At 36.6% G+C, this 16,274-nt stretch overlaps 1 protein-coding gene across 2 annotated transcripts in view; it reads right to left on the reverse strand.

Moving 5' to 3' along the window:
• TEX11 (testis expressed 11) overlaps positions 1-16,274 on the reverse strand; it is a 359,673-nt gene that overhangs the window by 115,391 nt on the left and 228,008 nt on the right. For both annotated transcript variants that reach the window (XM_035288474.3, XM_078362393.1), the window contains exon 17: positions 866-968. In XM_035288474.3, coding sequence (XP_035144365.3) covers positions 866-968 — 103 coding nt within the window. The remainder of the gene's footprint in view (positions 1-865; positions 969-16,274) is intronic.

Below are 16,274 nucleotides of genomic sequence, written 5' to 3' on the forward strand. Positions count from 1 at the left end.
ACCTCTAATTTACTATTCCTTAATTATTATACAGATATACTTTGCTATTCTGGAATATTTCTTTTTTAATGTAAAATAAATGATATTTTTTCTTATGGAGTGAATAATAGAGTCCCTTGTACCTAGTAGGTGTCCATAAACAGTTGCTTAATTGGATTCTATACATTTTGTCTGGAGTCATTAATTTAAATTTCTTAATTTATGCCAAACAAACGGCAAACAGTCTGGAGCTCAGAATGTCTCAGGATTAGTTTGGTTACCCTGAGGGCTGAGGGCTGAAGGCATTCATATCTGAGCAAAGGCATATCTATAACCAATTCAATGTACATGTGCCTATGCAAACACACCAGCTAGGAAACTATGCTTAACATAATGGAAAGGCCTCAACATTAAAGGGATGAGGGTCATGTGCAAAATTCCAGCACTGTCCACTCAAGGCCAAATCTCTAATCAATCTCCTCCCAAGTAAGTGAAAACAATCAAGAGGTACCCCAACTTTCATTTTTTGAAGACAATTCTTAACTGATATGGGTTTTTAGTATGATCTAACACACAGCTTTTTAATTTAATTTTGAAAAGATTGGTTTAAATAAAAGTTAAAAAAGTACATAGTGATAAGACTTTCCCCAATTCTTGTCCCATGTTTGCCCAGTTCCTTTTCCCTCATTAGGTAACCACTGTTCTTTTACTTTTATATAACCTTCCAGTTTCTTTTTGCATCGTTGTATCATCTTTACATAGGAAAGATAGAACATATATTCAATTCTATTGTCTCAAAAACAAGGTTCTTTTCCCATTGTGTTTGAAGAGGATCATTTATGCTTTGTGTTACTAGTCAAATATAAATCACAAATAAAATGTATACCTCTTTCAGAGTCACCCTCTATGACTGCAATCTTGAATACATAAAATTGAGTGAAAATGTTTCTAGGATCATGTCGTTCAGCTTCTGCCACTGCCTCTTTGGCCTGAAAGGAAAACATTGGGTCCTTTTAATAAAATCTACAAAAAAGGACTTACCATATTTTACTAATATCAATAAGGTAATCAAAATAGCTGAGGGATACTCACAATGAAAATATATGAATCTAAGAAAAATATTTGCTTAACTGCTCTTCTAGAATGCTAAAGTAACTGTGAGTTCTACTTCTGGAGATAGAGTGAGTTAGATATGTCAGACTCACCGACCTGCTGAAAGCAACCAAAACTGTTAAATGAAATATTAACTTTTTCCCCCAGAAAGAATAAGAGCAACTGACAAGATAGTAAAAGAATTACCAAGGCAAAATCTAAGGAAAAGTGAGGTCTCAGAGAGGCAAGCAGAAAAGGAAAGTCACTTTTATCTGGTAAGCATTTACAAATGTAAGCAAATGTTAACTTGAGTTTTGAGGAACATCACTAGGTAAGGGAACAGACATCAAGTTCCAAGGGATCACACTCCTAGACTAGGGACAAGCCAAAAGTAAACCCACTCCTACTTACATCCCTAGGGGACTGCAAATAAAGTTACCTTAGTGCTTAACAGAAGGCAGCACAATGGGATGGAGGGAAACAATCCCTGAGGTGTAATACTAGGAGACAAATGTATTTACTGCCCCAAACTATGTTATACAGGAAGCTAACAGACCTAAAGCTGAGAATTTAGTTTAGATAGCTCCCAAAAGTCTACAAAAGCAAATTTAAATCTTCTCTGAAAAAAAGCACCTTCATCTTAGCCTTTGAAATATTTTCATAAATAATTTCTCAAGAACCAAGAGTTGTACACGTTAAAAAAAATGACAAAGCACACTTGGAAACAAGGTACCATAGAAACAAGAAATAGCAGAAGTAGACCCTCAAGTTGCAGATACTAGAATTATGAAACACTGGTTATAAAACAACTAAGCTTTCAAAATCTAAAGAAATATAATGTATGCTCAAAATATATGTATGTGGATTGATACACAATGGTACAAATTAATACAGTTATAGTGGTTGTTTCTAGATGGTATCCATCCTATTTTATTATTGCCTGTGCCATACCAGTTATTAAATACTTTGTATATCAGTGAAGTTAGTAGGAAACAGAGACCATAAAATCTGACCATGGGAATTTGAAACAAAGAAGCTTTTTGAAATGAAAAACCCAATTACCCAAATTAAAACATAATAGACAGGTTTAGTAGTGGATTAGAAACAGATGAAGAGAAAATTAGTGAAGTGAAAGACAAAACAGAATACAGTAGCCATAGTGCAGCACAGAGTGATTACAAACATGGAAGACAGTTAAGAAAGAATTCTATACTTTCTAGGATAGCCACTAAGAGATTAGAAGCAGTAAATAATTTTCACACAAGTAGAAGGGGAAGACTGGAAGGTAAGAAACATTGAAAGTAGTATTTTTAACAAATAGTGCTTGAACAACTAGATATCCACATGCAAAAAAGTACATCTAGACATAGACAACAGACCTCACAAAAATTAACTGAAAATGAATTATAGCCGAAATATAAAACCCCAAACTATAAAACTCTTAGAAGACAACATAGGAAAAAATCTAGGTTAACTTGGGTTTGGCAATGGCTTTTTAGACACAATGCCAAAAGCCTATCTATGAAAAAAAAAATTGGTAAGCTTAACTTCATTAAAATTAAAAACTGCTCTGTGAAATACATCATTAAAATAATAAAAGATAAAAGCCACACATTAGGAAAAAATATTTGCAAAACACATATCTAATAAAGGACTGGTATTTAACATGTATGAAGAATTCTTCAAACTAAACAGTAAGAAAACAAACAACCCAAAGTATAAAATGGGCAAAAGACCTGAAGGAACACTTCACTAAATAAAATATACATATGGCAAATAAGCATATGAAAAGATGCTTAATATCATATGTCATTAGGGTTTTGCAAATTAAAACAGCAATGAGATACCACTACACATCTAAAATATCTAAAATTCAAAACACTTTAACAATATGTAATGCTGGCAAGGATGTGGTACAACAGGAACTCTCATTCATCACTGGTGAGACTGAAAAATGGTATAGCCACCTTGGAAGACACTTTGGCAGTTTCCTACAAAACTAAACATACTCTTGCTATACAATCCAGCAGTTGCACCTTTGGTATTTACTTGAATGTGTCAAAACTTTATGTCTACACAAAAATCCGCACAAAGATATTTGTAGTAGCTTTATTCATAATTGCCGAAATTTGGAAGCAACCAAGATGTTCTTCCATTAGTGAGTATATAAACTAATATATCCAGATAATGGGATATTATTCAGCAATAAAAAAATGAACTACCAACTCATAAAAAGACATGACGGAATCTTAAATTAATATTGCTAAATGAAAGAAAGCTATTTAAAAAGGCTACATGCTACATGATTCCAATTATGTGTCATTCTAGAAAAGGCAAAACTATGGGGATGGTAAAAGTATCAGTGGTTGCCACTAGTTCAGTGAGAGAGAGGAAAGGATGAATAGGTGAACCACAGGGAGTTGAAACTATTCTGTATGGCATAATGGTAGACACGTTTTTATACATTCATCAAACCACATATCATGTACAACACAAAGACTAATCCCTAATATAAAGACTTTAGTTAAAAATAACATATCAATCTTGACTTATCAATTCTAACACATATAGCACACTAATGCAAGATGTTAATGACAGGGGAAATTGAACACCTGAAGAATGGTGAGGGGGTATATGGAAACTCTCTATACTTCCTACTCAGTTTTTCTGTAAACCTAAAACTGCTCTAACAAGTGAAGTCTATTATTTAAAAACACTGATCCCAAAGAGGGCAAGAGAGGAGAGTAAAACAGGATAGAAATGATAAACAGAAGCCGGGTGTGGTGGCTCACGCCTGTAATCTAAGCACTTTGGGAGACTGAGGCAGTCAGATTACCTGAGGTCAGGAGTTTGAGACCAGTCTGGCCAACATGGTGAAACCCAGTTTCTACTGAAAATACAAAAATTAGCTGGGCGTGGTGGCACACACCTGTGATCTCAGCTACTTAAGAGGCTGAGGCATGAGAATCACTTGAACATTGGATGTGGAGGTGGCAGTGAGCAGAGATTGCACCACTGCACTCCAGCCTGAGAATAGAGTGAGACTGTCTAAAAAAAAAAATAGAAAGCATAAAGTTATAGATTTAAACTCAAATACACCTATCATATTAAATGTATAAACACGAAATGCACTAGTTAAAAAACAAAAATAGTAACACTGGATTAAAAATATGTAACTACATGTTCTTTAGAAGTGGCACACCTAAAATATAAATATATTAAAAGTTCAAAGTAAAGGGATTAGAGAAGACCTATCTGGAAAATATTAACCAAAGTGTGGATATATTAATATAAGACAGAAATGACTTTAAGGCAGAAAATAATACTAGATATAAAGGTCACTTCATAACAATAAAACTTCTACAAACAAATATATTACAGTACTAATTTTGTATGTATAAATAGTATGGCCTAAAATATATAAAGCAAAAATAATAAAATTAAATAAAGAAATAAATAAAAAAATATCTTAAACAAAATATTAACAAACCAAACAAAGTAAAATAGGAAAAGAATAACATCATGACTGAGTTGAGTTTTCTCCAGGAATGTAAGGCTGGTTTAAACCAAAAACTCCGGCCGGACGTGGTGGCTCATGCCTGTAATCCCAGCACTTTGGGAGGCCGAGACGGCGGATCACCTGAGGTCAGGAGTTCGAGACCAGCCTGGCCAACATGGTAAAACCTCATCTCTATTAAAAATACAAAGATTTGCTGGGCATGGTGGTGTGTGCCTGCAGTCCTGGTTATTCAGGAGCCTGAGGCAGGAGAATTGCTTCAACCTGAGAGGCAAAGGTTGTAGTGAGCTGAGATCATGCCACTGCACTACAGCCAGGTTGACAGAACAAGACTCCATCTCAGGAAAAATAAAATAAATAAATAACTCCATCAATATAATTGAACACATTAGTGACATAAAAAAGAAAAAAATCATATGATTATCTGAACAAAACATAAAATCTCTTAACAAATGATCCATAGATAAGGACTTCCCAAGTCTGATGTATGTTATCTATACTGGGTTGAATATTGTCCCCTCCTAAATTCATGCCCATCACAGAACCTCAGAATGCAACTTAATTAAGAAATAGTGTCTTCATAGATATAGTCAAGTTAAGATGAGGTGATAATTGATAAGATGGGCCTTAAACCAATGACTACTGTCCTTATAAGAGGAAAATTTGGACAGACACAGATAGTTGAACACCACGTGAAGACATAAGACAAAGCGATAACACCATGTGATGACAGAGGCAGAAATTTGAGTGATGAACCTACAAGTTAAGGACTACTGACTGGCAAACATTAGAATCTAGAAAGAACCCCCTGCTAAAGTCTTCAGAGAGAGCATAGCCTTACAGAAACCTTGATTTTGGACTTCCAGCCTCCAGGACTACAAGTGTACAAATTTCTGTTGTTTGAAGTCACCCAATTTGTAGTGCTTTGTTATAGTATCCCTAGGAAATTAATACCTTATATATAAAACAACAACACAAAAAAACACCCTAAAGCAAACATCATGCTTAATGGTAATTTATGATAGCTTTCCCTTTTAAATTCAGAACACCACTTCAACATAGTAGTTAAATTATTAGACAAAATAAGAAAAGAAATATAGAAAACACATTGAAAAAGAAGAAACACAATAGTCAATTTATATAATTGGATATGTAGACTACTGAGAAGACTAAGTAAATTATTACAACTATTAAGAGACTTTAGCAAAGATAGCTGTATAAAACACACATAAATATGTATAGATATGCCATATGAGGCTGGACATGGTGGCTCATGCCTGTGATCCCAGCACTTTGGGAGGCTGAGGTGAGAGCATCCTCTGAGTCCAGGAGTTTGAGACCAGCCTAGGCAATATAGTAAGACACCTGTCTCAACAAAAAACAATTTTTTAATTAGCCAGGCATAGTGGTGCTTGCTTGTGGTCCCAGCTACTCAGGAGGTCAAGGTAGGAGGATTACTTGAGCCCAGGAATTCGAAGATGCTGTGAGCTGTGATCACACCACTGCACTCCAGCCTAGGTGACAGAGTGAGACCCTGTTGGTAGGCAGGTAGGTAGGTAGATAGGTAGGGAAAAAAAAACTGTGAAAGGATTCTGGAAATATGGCGGTAGAAGCAATATTTCTATAAATTCTCATGAAAAACTGAGCATGCAGATGGCAAAAGCCCCAAACCACAGACAGCATTTACAACAAAACTGAGTGACAAAGTATTCCCAGGCATTATGGAACACAAGTGGGTAGAGACAAAGCAACTCTAGCTACAAGACCTGCATTATGTCAGCATCTGTACAGGGTGAAGAAAAAAAAGGAAATAATAGGAAAGTGTCTAATGGACTATGTAGAAAAGGAGAACCCCAAAATTGGCTTGTAGAAATCCACTAAATAGCATGATGGGGAAATTGGAGAATAGCAGTTGAAGCTGGCAGATAATTTGCCTTCTCCATTACTGAGTGAGTACAAGAACCTCATATCAAAGATATGCTAAAGAAGCTATAGCAGTCTAAACCCTATGAACCCTTAAAGCTCCCCTCTGAGTCAGACTCTACACCGAGGAGAAACTGCTGAGAGTACAATCAAAAACTGAATAGGACAGTGACAACAAAGATGAAAGAAAAGGAATAGATCAGTGTTGTCCAAAAGAGTTCTGTGATGGTGGAAATGATCTGTATTTGTGCTAGTCAACAGAGTAGTCATTAGCCACAGATGGCTATTTATCATTTGAAATGTGCCTAGTACAACTGAAGAAATAAAACTTTATAACTTAATTTAATTTTAATGTACATAGCCACACATGCCTCATTGTTATCATATTGGGCAGTGTGGGTGTACACCAAAAGACAAGGAGAAGCAGAGCCAAAAAATCTCAGAAAAAAAAGCTGCCTTATTTTTAAACACTAACAAACCAAACCAAACAAAACAAAAAACAAAAAAAGGAGCTCTGTGAAATAGTAACACTTTCTAAATGTCTATCTTTTTATAAGAAAAACTAATTTCAAATCAAAATAAGAAACAGTAAAGCTTCAAGGTACTCTAAAAAGTTGTAAAGAAAATTTAAAAAAAAGCAGCAGCAACAGAAAATCATCCCCATATAAAATGAAAGCCACGTCAGAAAACTTTGCCCCAAAAACAAGTCAAAATCATAACCAACTATTTCAAAATGAGTGAAAGACATTTAAAAATGATACAAGATATGAAAAAAATCAACATAAATAAGAATTAGAGGCCGGGCACGGTGACTCACACCTGTACTCCCAGCTACCTGGAAGGCTGAGGCAGGAAAATTGCTTGAACCTGGGAAGTGGAGGTTGCAGTGAACTCAGAAAGCACCACTGCACTCCAGCTTGGGTGACAGAGCGAGACGCAGTCTCGAGAAATAAAAACAACAACAACAACAACAAAAAAAAAACCCAGTAGTAATAATTAGAAAAACTCAGAAATTAGGTGGTAGAGCTAAGGAAAATATTAGAAGTAAAAGAAGTAAGTCATTTCAGAAATAAAGACTAACAAGAAGAAACTCAAAAAGCCAAAAGAGAATAAAAGGCAAAAAGAAAAAATTTGAAAAAGGAATGAAGATAACATACATTTTACCACTAAAAAAGGAAGATAACTGAAAGGATCTAGAGATTCAATACAATCCCTATAACAATCTTAAGGGCATTTTTTTTGCATAAATAGAAAAACCCATGCTAAAATTCATGTGAATTTTCAAGGGATCCTGATTTCAAGACTTAGCTACAAAGATATAGTAACCAAAACAGTATAGTACTGAGATAAGGACAGACATGTAGACCAATAGAATATAATAGCCCAGAAATACAACCCTAACATATATGCTGAAGTGGTTTTTAACAATGGTTCCCAGACTATTCAGTAGGAAAAGGACAGTCTTTTCAACAGATGGTGCTAGAAAACCAGGATATCCACATGCAAAAGAATGAAGTTGGATCTTGACCTTATATCACACATAAAAATTAACAACGTGGATTAAAGGTGTAAACCTAACAGCTAAAACTATACAAATCTTAGATGCAAACACATGTGAAAACCTTCATGACACTAGATTTGGAAATGATTTCTCAGATATGACACCCAAAACAGTCAACAAGAGAAAAATCAGATAAATGGGCTTCATCAAAAATTTTTTGAAATCTACTGTGCTTCAAAAGACACTAAGAAAAAGACAACCCATAAAATGGGAAAAATATTTGCTAATCATATTTTGGTAAGGGGTTAATACTTGAAACATGTAAATAATTCCTACAATTAAAAATAAGCAAAGGGCTTGAAAAGACGTTTCTCCAAAGAAGATACACAAATGGCCAATAAGCACATGAAAATAGTTGAACATCACTGGTCATTAGGAAAATGCAAATCAAAAACACAGTAAGAGCACACTTCAAACCCATTAGGATGGCTTTTATCACAAAACTTAAAAACAGTAAGTGGTTTTTTTTTTTTTAACATAGCTTACCACACAGAATTTATTACATGGCAAGAGAAAGAACCTTATATAATGCTACCTTCTATGAACAATTTTACCACGTAAAAAAATCCCCATTAGCTTAGCAAATTGTTTTTTTCTCTCGAATTTTCCAATCTGCTTTTAAGACATTCCACTCCTCTTAAAAACTGAAATACAAAAGAGACACCTTATCAAAGTTGCCTTAAGAGCTTGTTAAAATTCAGATTGCTAGGCCGGACGCGGTGGCTCAAGCCTGTAATCCCAGCACTTTGGGAGGCCGAGGCGGGTGGATCACGAGGTCAAGAGATCGAGACCATCCTGGTCAATATGGTGAAACCCCGTCTCTACTAAAAATACAAAAACTTAGCTGGGCATGATGGCCCATGCCTGTAATCCCAGCTACTCAGGAGGCTGAGGCAGAATTGCCTCAACCCAGGAGGCGGAGGTTGCGGTGAGCCGAGATCGCGCCATTGCACTCCAGCCTGGGTAACAAAAGCGAAACTCCGTCTCAAAAAAAAAAAAAAAAATTCAGATTGCTGAGCCCCAACACCAAAGTTTCTGCTTCAGTAGGCATGGGAGGAAGCCTGAGAAGTTCTGAAAAGTTTACAGGTGACTGTATTTGAAGAACCACGGTGTTAGTGCATTAGAATCACCTCAGGGATATTTTAGGTACTACTGGTGCTTTCACTCACACAAACCAATGGATTCTAAGTCTCTAAGGGTGGAGTCTCTGGCAATGGGAAATTGGAAATTCTTTCCAGATGATTCTAATATTCAGATAGTGTTAATCATTGCATCCTGTTTCAAGTAGATGCCAGAGGACAATTTTAAGTTCTTTTTCCAGAAGTTTTCTCTTAAATTTTAAACTCACACAATGTAGCCTGCGGGGATATATGTTTTTGAAGATTAAAAAGGGAAAACACAAGTTTGTAGCCATAGTTTTTGAGATGCTATAATTTTTAAAATATAAGTTCTGGGGTACATGTGTAGATTGTACAGGTTTGTCATATAGGTATACATGGGCCATGGTGGTTTGCTGCATCTATCCCCGTCATCTACATTAGGTATTTCTCCTAATGTTTTCCCTCCCCAATTCCCCCATCCCCTGCTATCCCTCCCCCAGCACCCCCACCCCGGACAGGCCCTAGTGTGTGATGTTCCCCTTCCAGTGCCCATGTGTTATCATTGTTCAACAACCACTTATGAGTGAGAACATGCAGTGTTTGGTTTTCTGTTATTGTGTCAGTTTGCTGAGAATGATGGTTTACAGCTTCATCTATGTCCCTGCAAAGGACATGAACTCTTCTTTTTTTATGTTTGCACAGTATTCCATGGCCAGTTTATCATTGATGGGCATTTAGGTTGGTTCCAAGTTTTTGCTATTGTAAACAGTGCCACAATAAACAAACATGCGCCTGTGTCTTTATAACAGAATGATTTATAATCCTTTGGGTATATATCCAGTAATGGGATTCCTGGGTCATATGGTATTTCTAGTTCTAGATCCTTGAGAAGTCATCACACTGTCTTCCACAATGGTTGAACTGATTTATAGTCCTACCAGCAGTATAAAAGCGTTCCTATTTCTCCACATCCTCTCCAGCATCTGTTGTCTCAAGATTTTTAATGATCACCATTCTAACTGGTGTGAGATGGTATCTCGATGTGGTTTTGATTTGCATTTCTCTAATGACCAGTGATGATGAGCTTTTGTTTCCTATGTTTGTTGGCTGCATAAACGACTTCTTTTGAGAACTGTCTGTTCATATCCTTTGCCCACTTTTTGGTGGGGTTGTTTTTTTTTCTTGTACATTTGTTTAAGTTCTTTGTAAATTCAGGTTATTAGCCCTTTGTCAAATGGGTAGGTTGCAAAAATTTTTTCCCATTTTGTTGGTTGCCAGTTCACTCTAATGAAAGTTTCTTTTGCTGTGCAGAAGCTCTTTAGTTTAGTTAGATCCCATTTGTCTATTTTGGCTTTTGTTGCCATTGCTTTTGGTGTTTTAGTCATAAAGTCCTTGCCCATGCCTATGTCCTGAATGGTATCACCTAGGTTTTCTTCTGGGGTTTTTATGGTGTTAGTTCTTATGTTTAAATCTTTAATCCATTTGGAGTTAATTTTTGTATGAGGTGTAAGGAAGTGATCCAGTTTCAGCTATCTGCATATGGCTAGCCAGTTTTCCCAACACCATTTATTAAATAGGGAATCCTTTCCCCATTGCTTGTTTTTGTCATGTTTGCCAAAGATTAGATGGTTATAGATATGTGTCATTACTTCTGAGGCCTCTGTTCTGTTCCATTGGTCTATATCTCTTTTTTGGTACCAGTACCATACTGTTTTGATAACTGTAGTTTTGTAGTATGGTTTGAGGTCAGGTATTGTGATGCCTCCAGCTTTTTATTTTATTTTGCTTAGGATTGTCTTCGCAATGCAAGCTCTTTTTTGGTTCCACATATAGGTTAAGGTGTCTTTTTCCAATTCCGTGAAGAAAGTCAATGGTAGCTCGATGGGGATAGCATTGAATCTAAAAATTACTTTGGGCCGTATGGCCATTTTCATGATATTGATTTTTCCTAACCATGAGCATGGAATGTTTTCCCATCTGTTTGTGTCCTCTCTTATATCCTTGAGCAGTGGCTTGTTGTTCTCCTTGAAGACGTTCTTCACATCCCTTGTTAGTTGTATTCCTAGGTATTTTATTCTCTTTGTAGCAATTGAGAATGTGAGTTCACTCATGATTTGTCTCTGTGTTTGTCTGTCATTGGTGTATAGAAATGCTTGTGATTTCTGCACCTTGGTTTTGTATCCTGAGACATTGCTAAAGTTGCTTATCAGCTTAAGAAGATTTTGGGCTGAGACAATGGGGTCTTCTAAATATACAATCATGTCGACTACAAATACAGACAATTTGACTTCCTCTTTTCCTAATTTAATATGCTTTATTTCTTTTTCTTGCCTGATTGCCCTGGCAAGAACTTCCAATACTATGTTGAATAGGAGTGGTGACAGAGGGCATCCTTGTCTTGTGCCAGTTTTCAAAGGGAATGCTTCCAGTTTTTGCCCATTCAGTATGATATTAGCTGTGGATTTGTCATAAATAGCTCTTATCATTTTGAGATACGTTCCATCAATACCTGGTTTATTGAGAGTTTTTAGCATAAAGGGCTGTTGAATTTTGTCAAAGGCCTTCTCTGCATCAATTGAGATAATCATGTGGTTTTTGTCTGTGGTTCTGTTTATGCGATGGATTACATTTATAGATCTGCATATGTTGAACCAGCCTTGCATCCCAGGGATGAAGGCAACTTGATCTTGATAGATAAGCTTTTTGATGTGATGTTGAATTCGGTTTGTCAGTATTTTACTGAGGATTTTTGCATCCATGTTCATCATGGAGAATGGCCTGAAATTTTCTTTTTTAGTTGTATCTTTGCCAGGTTTTGGTATCAGGATGATGTTGGTCTCATAAAATGAGTTAGGGAGGACTCCCTCTTTTTGTATTGTTTGGAATAATTTGAGAAGAAATGGTACAGCTCTTCTTTGTACCTCTGGTAGAATGTGGCTGTGAACCCATCTGGTCCTGGACTTTTTTTCATTGGCAGGCTATTAACTGCTGCCTCAACTTCAGACCTTGTTACTGGTCTATTCAAGAATTCAACTTCTTCCTGGTTTAGTCTTGGGAGAATGTAAGTGTCCAGGAATTTATACATTTCTTCTAGATTTAATGGTTTATTTGCATAAAGGTGTTTTTAGTATTCTCTGATGGTAGTTTGTGTTTCTTTGGGATCGGTGGTGATATTCCCTTTGTCATTTTTTATTGCTCTAATTGAATCTTCTCTCTTTTCCTTTTTATTAGTCTGGCTAGTTGTCTATCTATTCTGTTGATCTTTTCAAAAAACCAGCCCCTGAATTTATTGATTTTTTTGAAGGGTTTTTTTTTGTGTATCTCTATCTCCTTCAGTTCTGCTCTGATTTAGTTATTTGTTTTCTTCTGCTAGCTTTTGAGTTTGTTTCATCTTGAGGCTGTTTTACAGTTCATTTTGTTTTATAATTTTGTTTTACATACTCTGAAATAGCAACAAAAGATCAGGCGTAGTGGCTCACACCTGTAATCCCTGCACTTTGGGAGGCCAAGGTGGGTGGGTCACCTGAGGTCACGAGTTCAAGACAATCCTGGCCAACATAGTGAAATCCCATCTCTACTATAAATACAAAAATTAGCTGGGTGTGGTGGTATGCATCTGTGATCTAGCTACTTGAAAGGCTGAGAGGTAAGAGAATCGCTTGAATTCAGGAGGCAAAGGTTGCAGTGAGCTGAGATTGTACTACTGCACTACAGCCTTGGCAACACAGTGAGACACTGTCTCAAAAAATAAATAAATAAAATAAAATAGAAATAAAGTATAGTATAGTAGGTACTAGGTGATAGGAATTTTTCAGCTCCATTATAATCTTATGTGACTACTGTTGTATATGTGTTCCATCATTGATTGAAATGTTTATAATCTCATGGGACTACTGTTGTCTATGTGCTCCATCACTGACTGAAATGTTATGTGGCACATGACTGTATATACATACAATGAAATATTTATTCAGCCTTAAAAAGGAAATCCTGACACATGTTGCAACATGGATCAACCTTGAGGACAGTGTGCTAAGCCAGTCACAAATGAACAAATACGATATGATTCCATTTATATTAAGTACTTAAAATAGTCAAGATCATAGAGGCAGAACATAAAATGGTAGTTTCCAGGGACTATGGGGAGAAGAAATGGGGAATTCTTGCTTAATGGGTATAGGGTTTCACTTTTGCAAGACAAAAGGACTTCTGAAGACAGATGGTGGTGTTAGTTTTACAACAATGTGCCTGTACATAAGGCTACTGAACTGTACGCTTAAAATGGTTAACCGTAAATAACTTATATATATATAGATATATATAACTACAATTGAAAAAAAGCAATTGAATTTCTATGCGCTATCAATGAACAATTGGAAACTGAAACTAGTAGCCCAAGATCATTTGCAATATCATCAAAAACATAAATTCTTTAGGATAAAGTTAACAAAATATGTATAGAATTCTTATGCTTGAAAACTACAAAATATTCATGAGAGATATTAAAGAAGACCTAAATAAGTGGAGATCTATGCTGTATCAATAGATTTGAATACTTAACACTGTTAAGATGTTAACTGCACTACATCACACCTACTCTAAAATTGACCACATAATTGGAAGTAAAGCACTGCTCAACAAATGCAAAACAACTGAAATCATAACAAACAGCCTCTCAGACCATAGTGCAATCAAGTTAGAACTCAGAATTCAGAAACTGACCCAGAACCGCACAGCTTCATGGAAACTGAACAACTGGCTCTTGAATGTTGACTGGGTAAACAACGAAATGAAGGCAGAAATAAAGAAGTTCTTCGAAACCAATGAGAACGAAGACACAACGTGCCAGAACCTCTGGGACACATTTAAAGCAGTCTCTAGAGGAAAGTATATAGCAATAAGTGCCCATATGAGGAGAATGGAGAGATCCAAAATTGACACCCTGTCGTCAAAATTGAAAGAGCTAGAGGACCAAGATCAAAAAAACTCAAAACCCAGCAGAAGACAAGAAATAACTAAGATCAGAGCTGAGCTGAAGGAGATTGAGACACGAAAAACCCTTCAAAAAAATCAATAAATCCAAGAGCTGGTTTTTTGAAAAGATCAACAAAATAGACAGACCACTAGCCAGATTGATTAAAAAGAAAAGAGAGAACAACCAAATAGATGCAATAAAAAATGATAAAGGGGAAATCACCACAGATTCCACAGAAATTCAAACCATCATCAGAGAATATTACAAACAACTCTATGCACATAAACTAGTAAACCTGGAAGAAAGGGATAAATTCCTGGACTCCTGTGTCCTCCCAAGCCTAAACCAGGAGGAAGCTGAAACTATGAATAGACCAATAACAAGGTCTGAAGTTGAGGCAGCAATTAACAGCCTACCACACAAAAAAAGCCCAGGTCCAGACGGGTTCACAGCCGAATTCTACCAGACACACAAGGAGGAGCTGGTACCATTCCTTCTGAAACTATTTCAAACAATCCAAAAAGAGGGAATCCTTCCCAAATCATTTTATGAGACCAATATCATCCTGATACCAAAACCCGGCAGAGACCCAACAAGAAAAAAAAACTTCAGGCCAATATCCATGATGAACATAGATGCAAAAATCTTCAATAAAATATTGGCAAGCCGATTGCAACAGCAAATCAAAAAACTTATTCATCATGATCAAGTAGGATTCATCCCAGGGATGCAAGGCTGGTTCAACATACGCAAGTCTATCAACGTAATTCACCACATAAACAGAACCAAAAACAAAAACCACATGATTATCTCAATTGACGCAGAGAAGGCATTTGACAAAATTCAACAGCCCTTTATGCTAAAAACCCTCAATAAACTCGGTATCGACGGGACGTATCTCAAAGTAATAAAAGCTATTTATGACAAACCAACAGTCAATATCATACTGAATGGGCAAAAACTGGAAGCATTCCCTTTAAAATCTGGCACTAGACAAGGATGCCCTCTCTCACCACTCCTATTCAATATAGTACTGGAAGTTCTAGCCAGAGCAATCAGGCAAGAAAAAGAAATAAAGGGTATTCAAATAGGAAAGGTGGAAGCCAAATTGTCTCTATTTGCAGACGACATGATAGTATACCTAGAAGACCCCATCGCCTCAGCCCAAAAACTCCTGAAACTGATAAGCAACTTCAGCAAAGTCTCAGGATATAAAATCAATGTGAAAAATCACAAGCATTCGTCTACACCAATAACAGACTTAAAGAAAGCCAAATCAAGAGCGAACTGCCATTTGCAATTGCTACAAGAAGAATAAAATACCTTGGAATACAACTCACAAGGAACGTAAGGGACCTCTTCAAGGAGAACTACAAACCACTGCTCAACGAAATCAGAGAGGACACAAACAGATGGAGAAACATTCCATGTTCATGGTTAGGAAGAATTAATATCGTGAAAATGGCTATACTGCCCAAAGTAATTTACAGAATCAACGCTATCCCCATCAAGCTACCATTGACTTTCTTCACAGAACTGGAAAAAATCACCATGAACTTCATATGGAACCAAAAGAGAGCCCGCATAGCCATGTCAATTCTAAGCAAAAAGAACACAGCGGGGGGCATCACACTACCGGATTTCAAACTATACTACAAGGCTACAGTAATCAAAACAGCATGGTACTGGTACCAAAACAGAGATATAGACCAATGGAACAAAACAGAGGCACCGGAGGCAACACAACATACATACAACTATACAATCTTTGATAAACCTGACAAAAACAAGCAATGGGGAAAGGATTCCCTGTTTAACAAATGGTGTTGGGAAAACTGGCTAGCCATGTGCAGAAAGCAGAAGCTGGACCCCTTCCTGACACCTTACACTAAAATTAACTCCAGATGGATTAAAGACTTAAACATAAGACCTGGCACCATAAAAACCCTAGAAGGAAATCTAGGCAAAACCATCCAGGACATAGGAGTAGGCAAGGACTTCATGAACAAAACACCAAGAGCATTGGCAACAAAAGCCAAAATAGACAAATGGGACCTAATGAAACTCCACAGCTTCTGCACGGCAAAAGAAACAGTCACTAGTGTGGATCGGCAACCAACAGAATGG

The sequence above is a fragment of the Callithrix jacchus genome, chromosome X (assembly GCF_049354715.1).
Source record: "Callithrix jacchus isolate 240 chromosome X, calJac240_pri, whole genome shotgun sequence".
Lineage (NCBI taxonomy): Eukaryota > Metazoa > Chordata > Mammalia > Primates > Cebidae > Callithrix > Callithrix jacchus.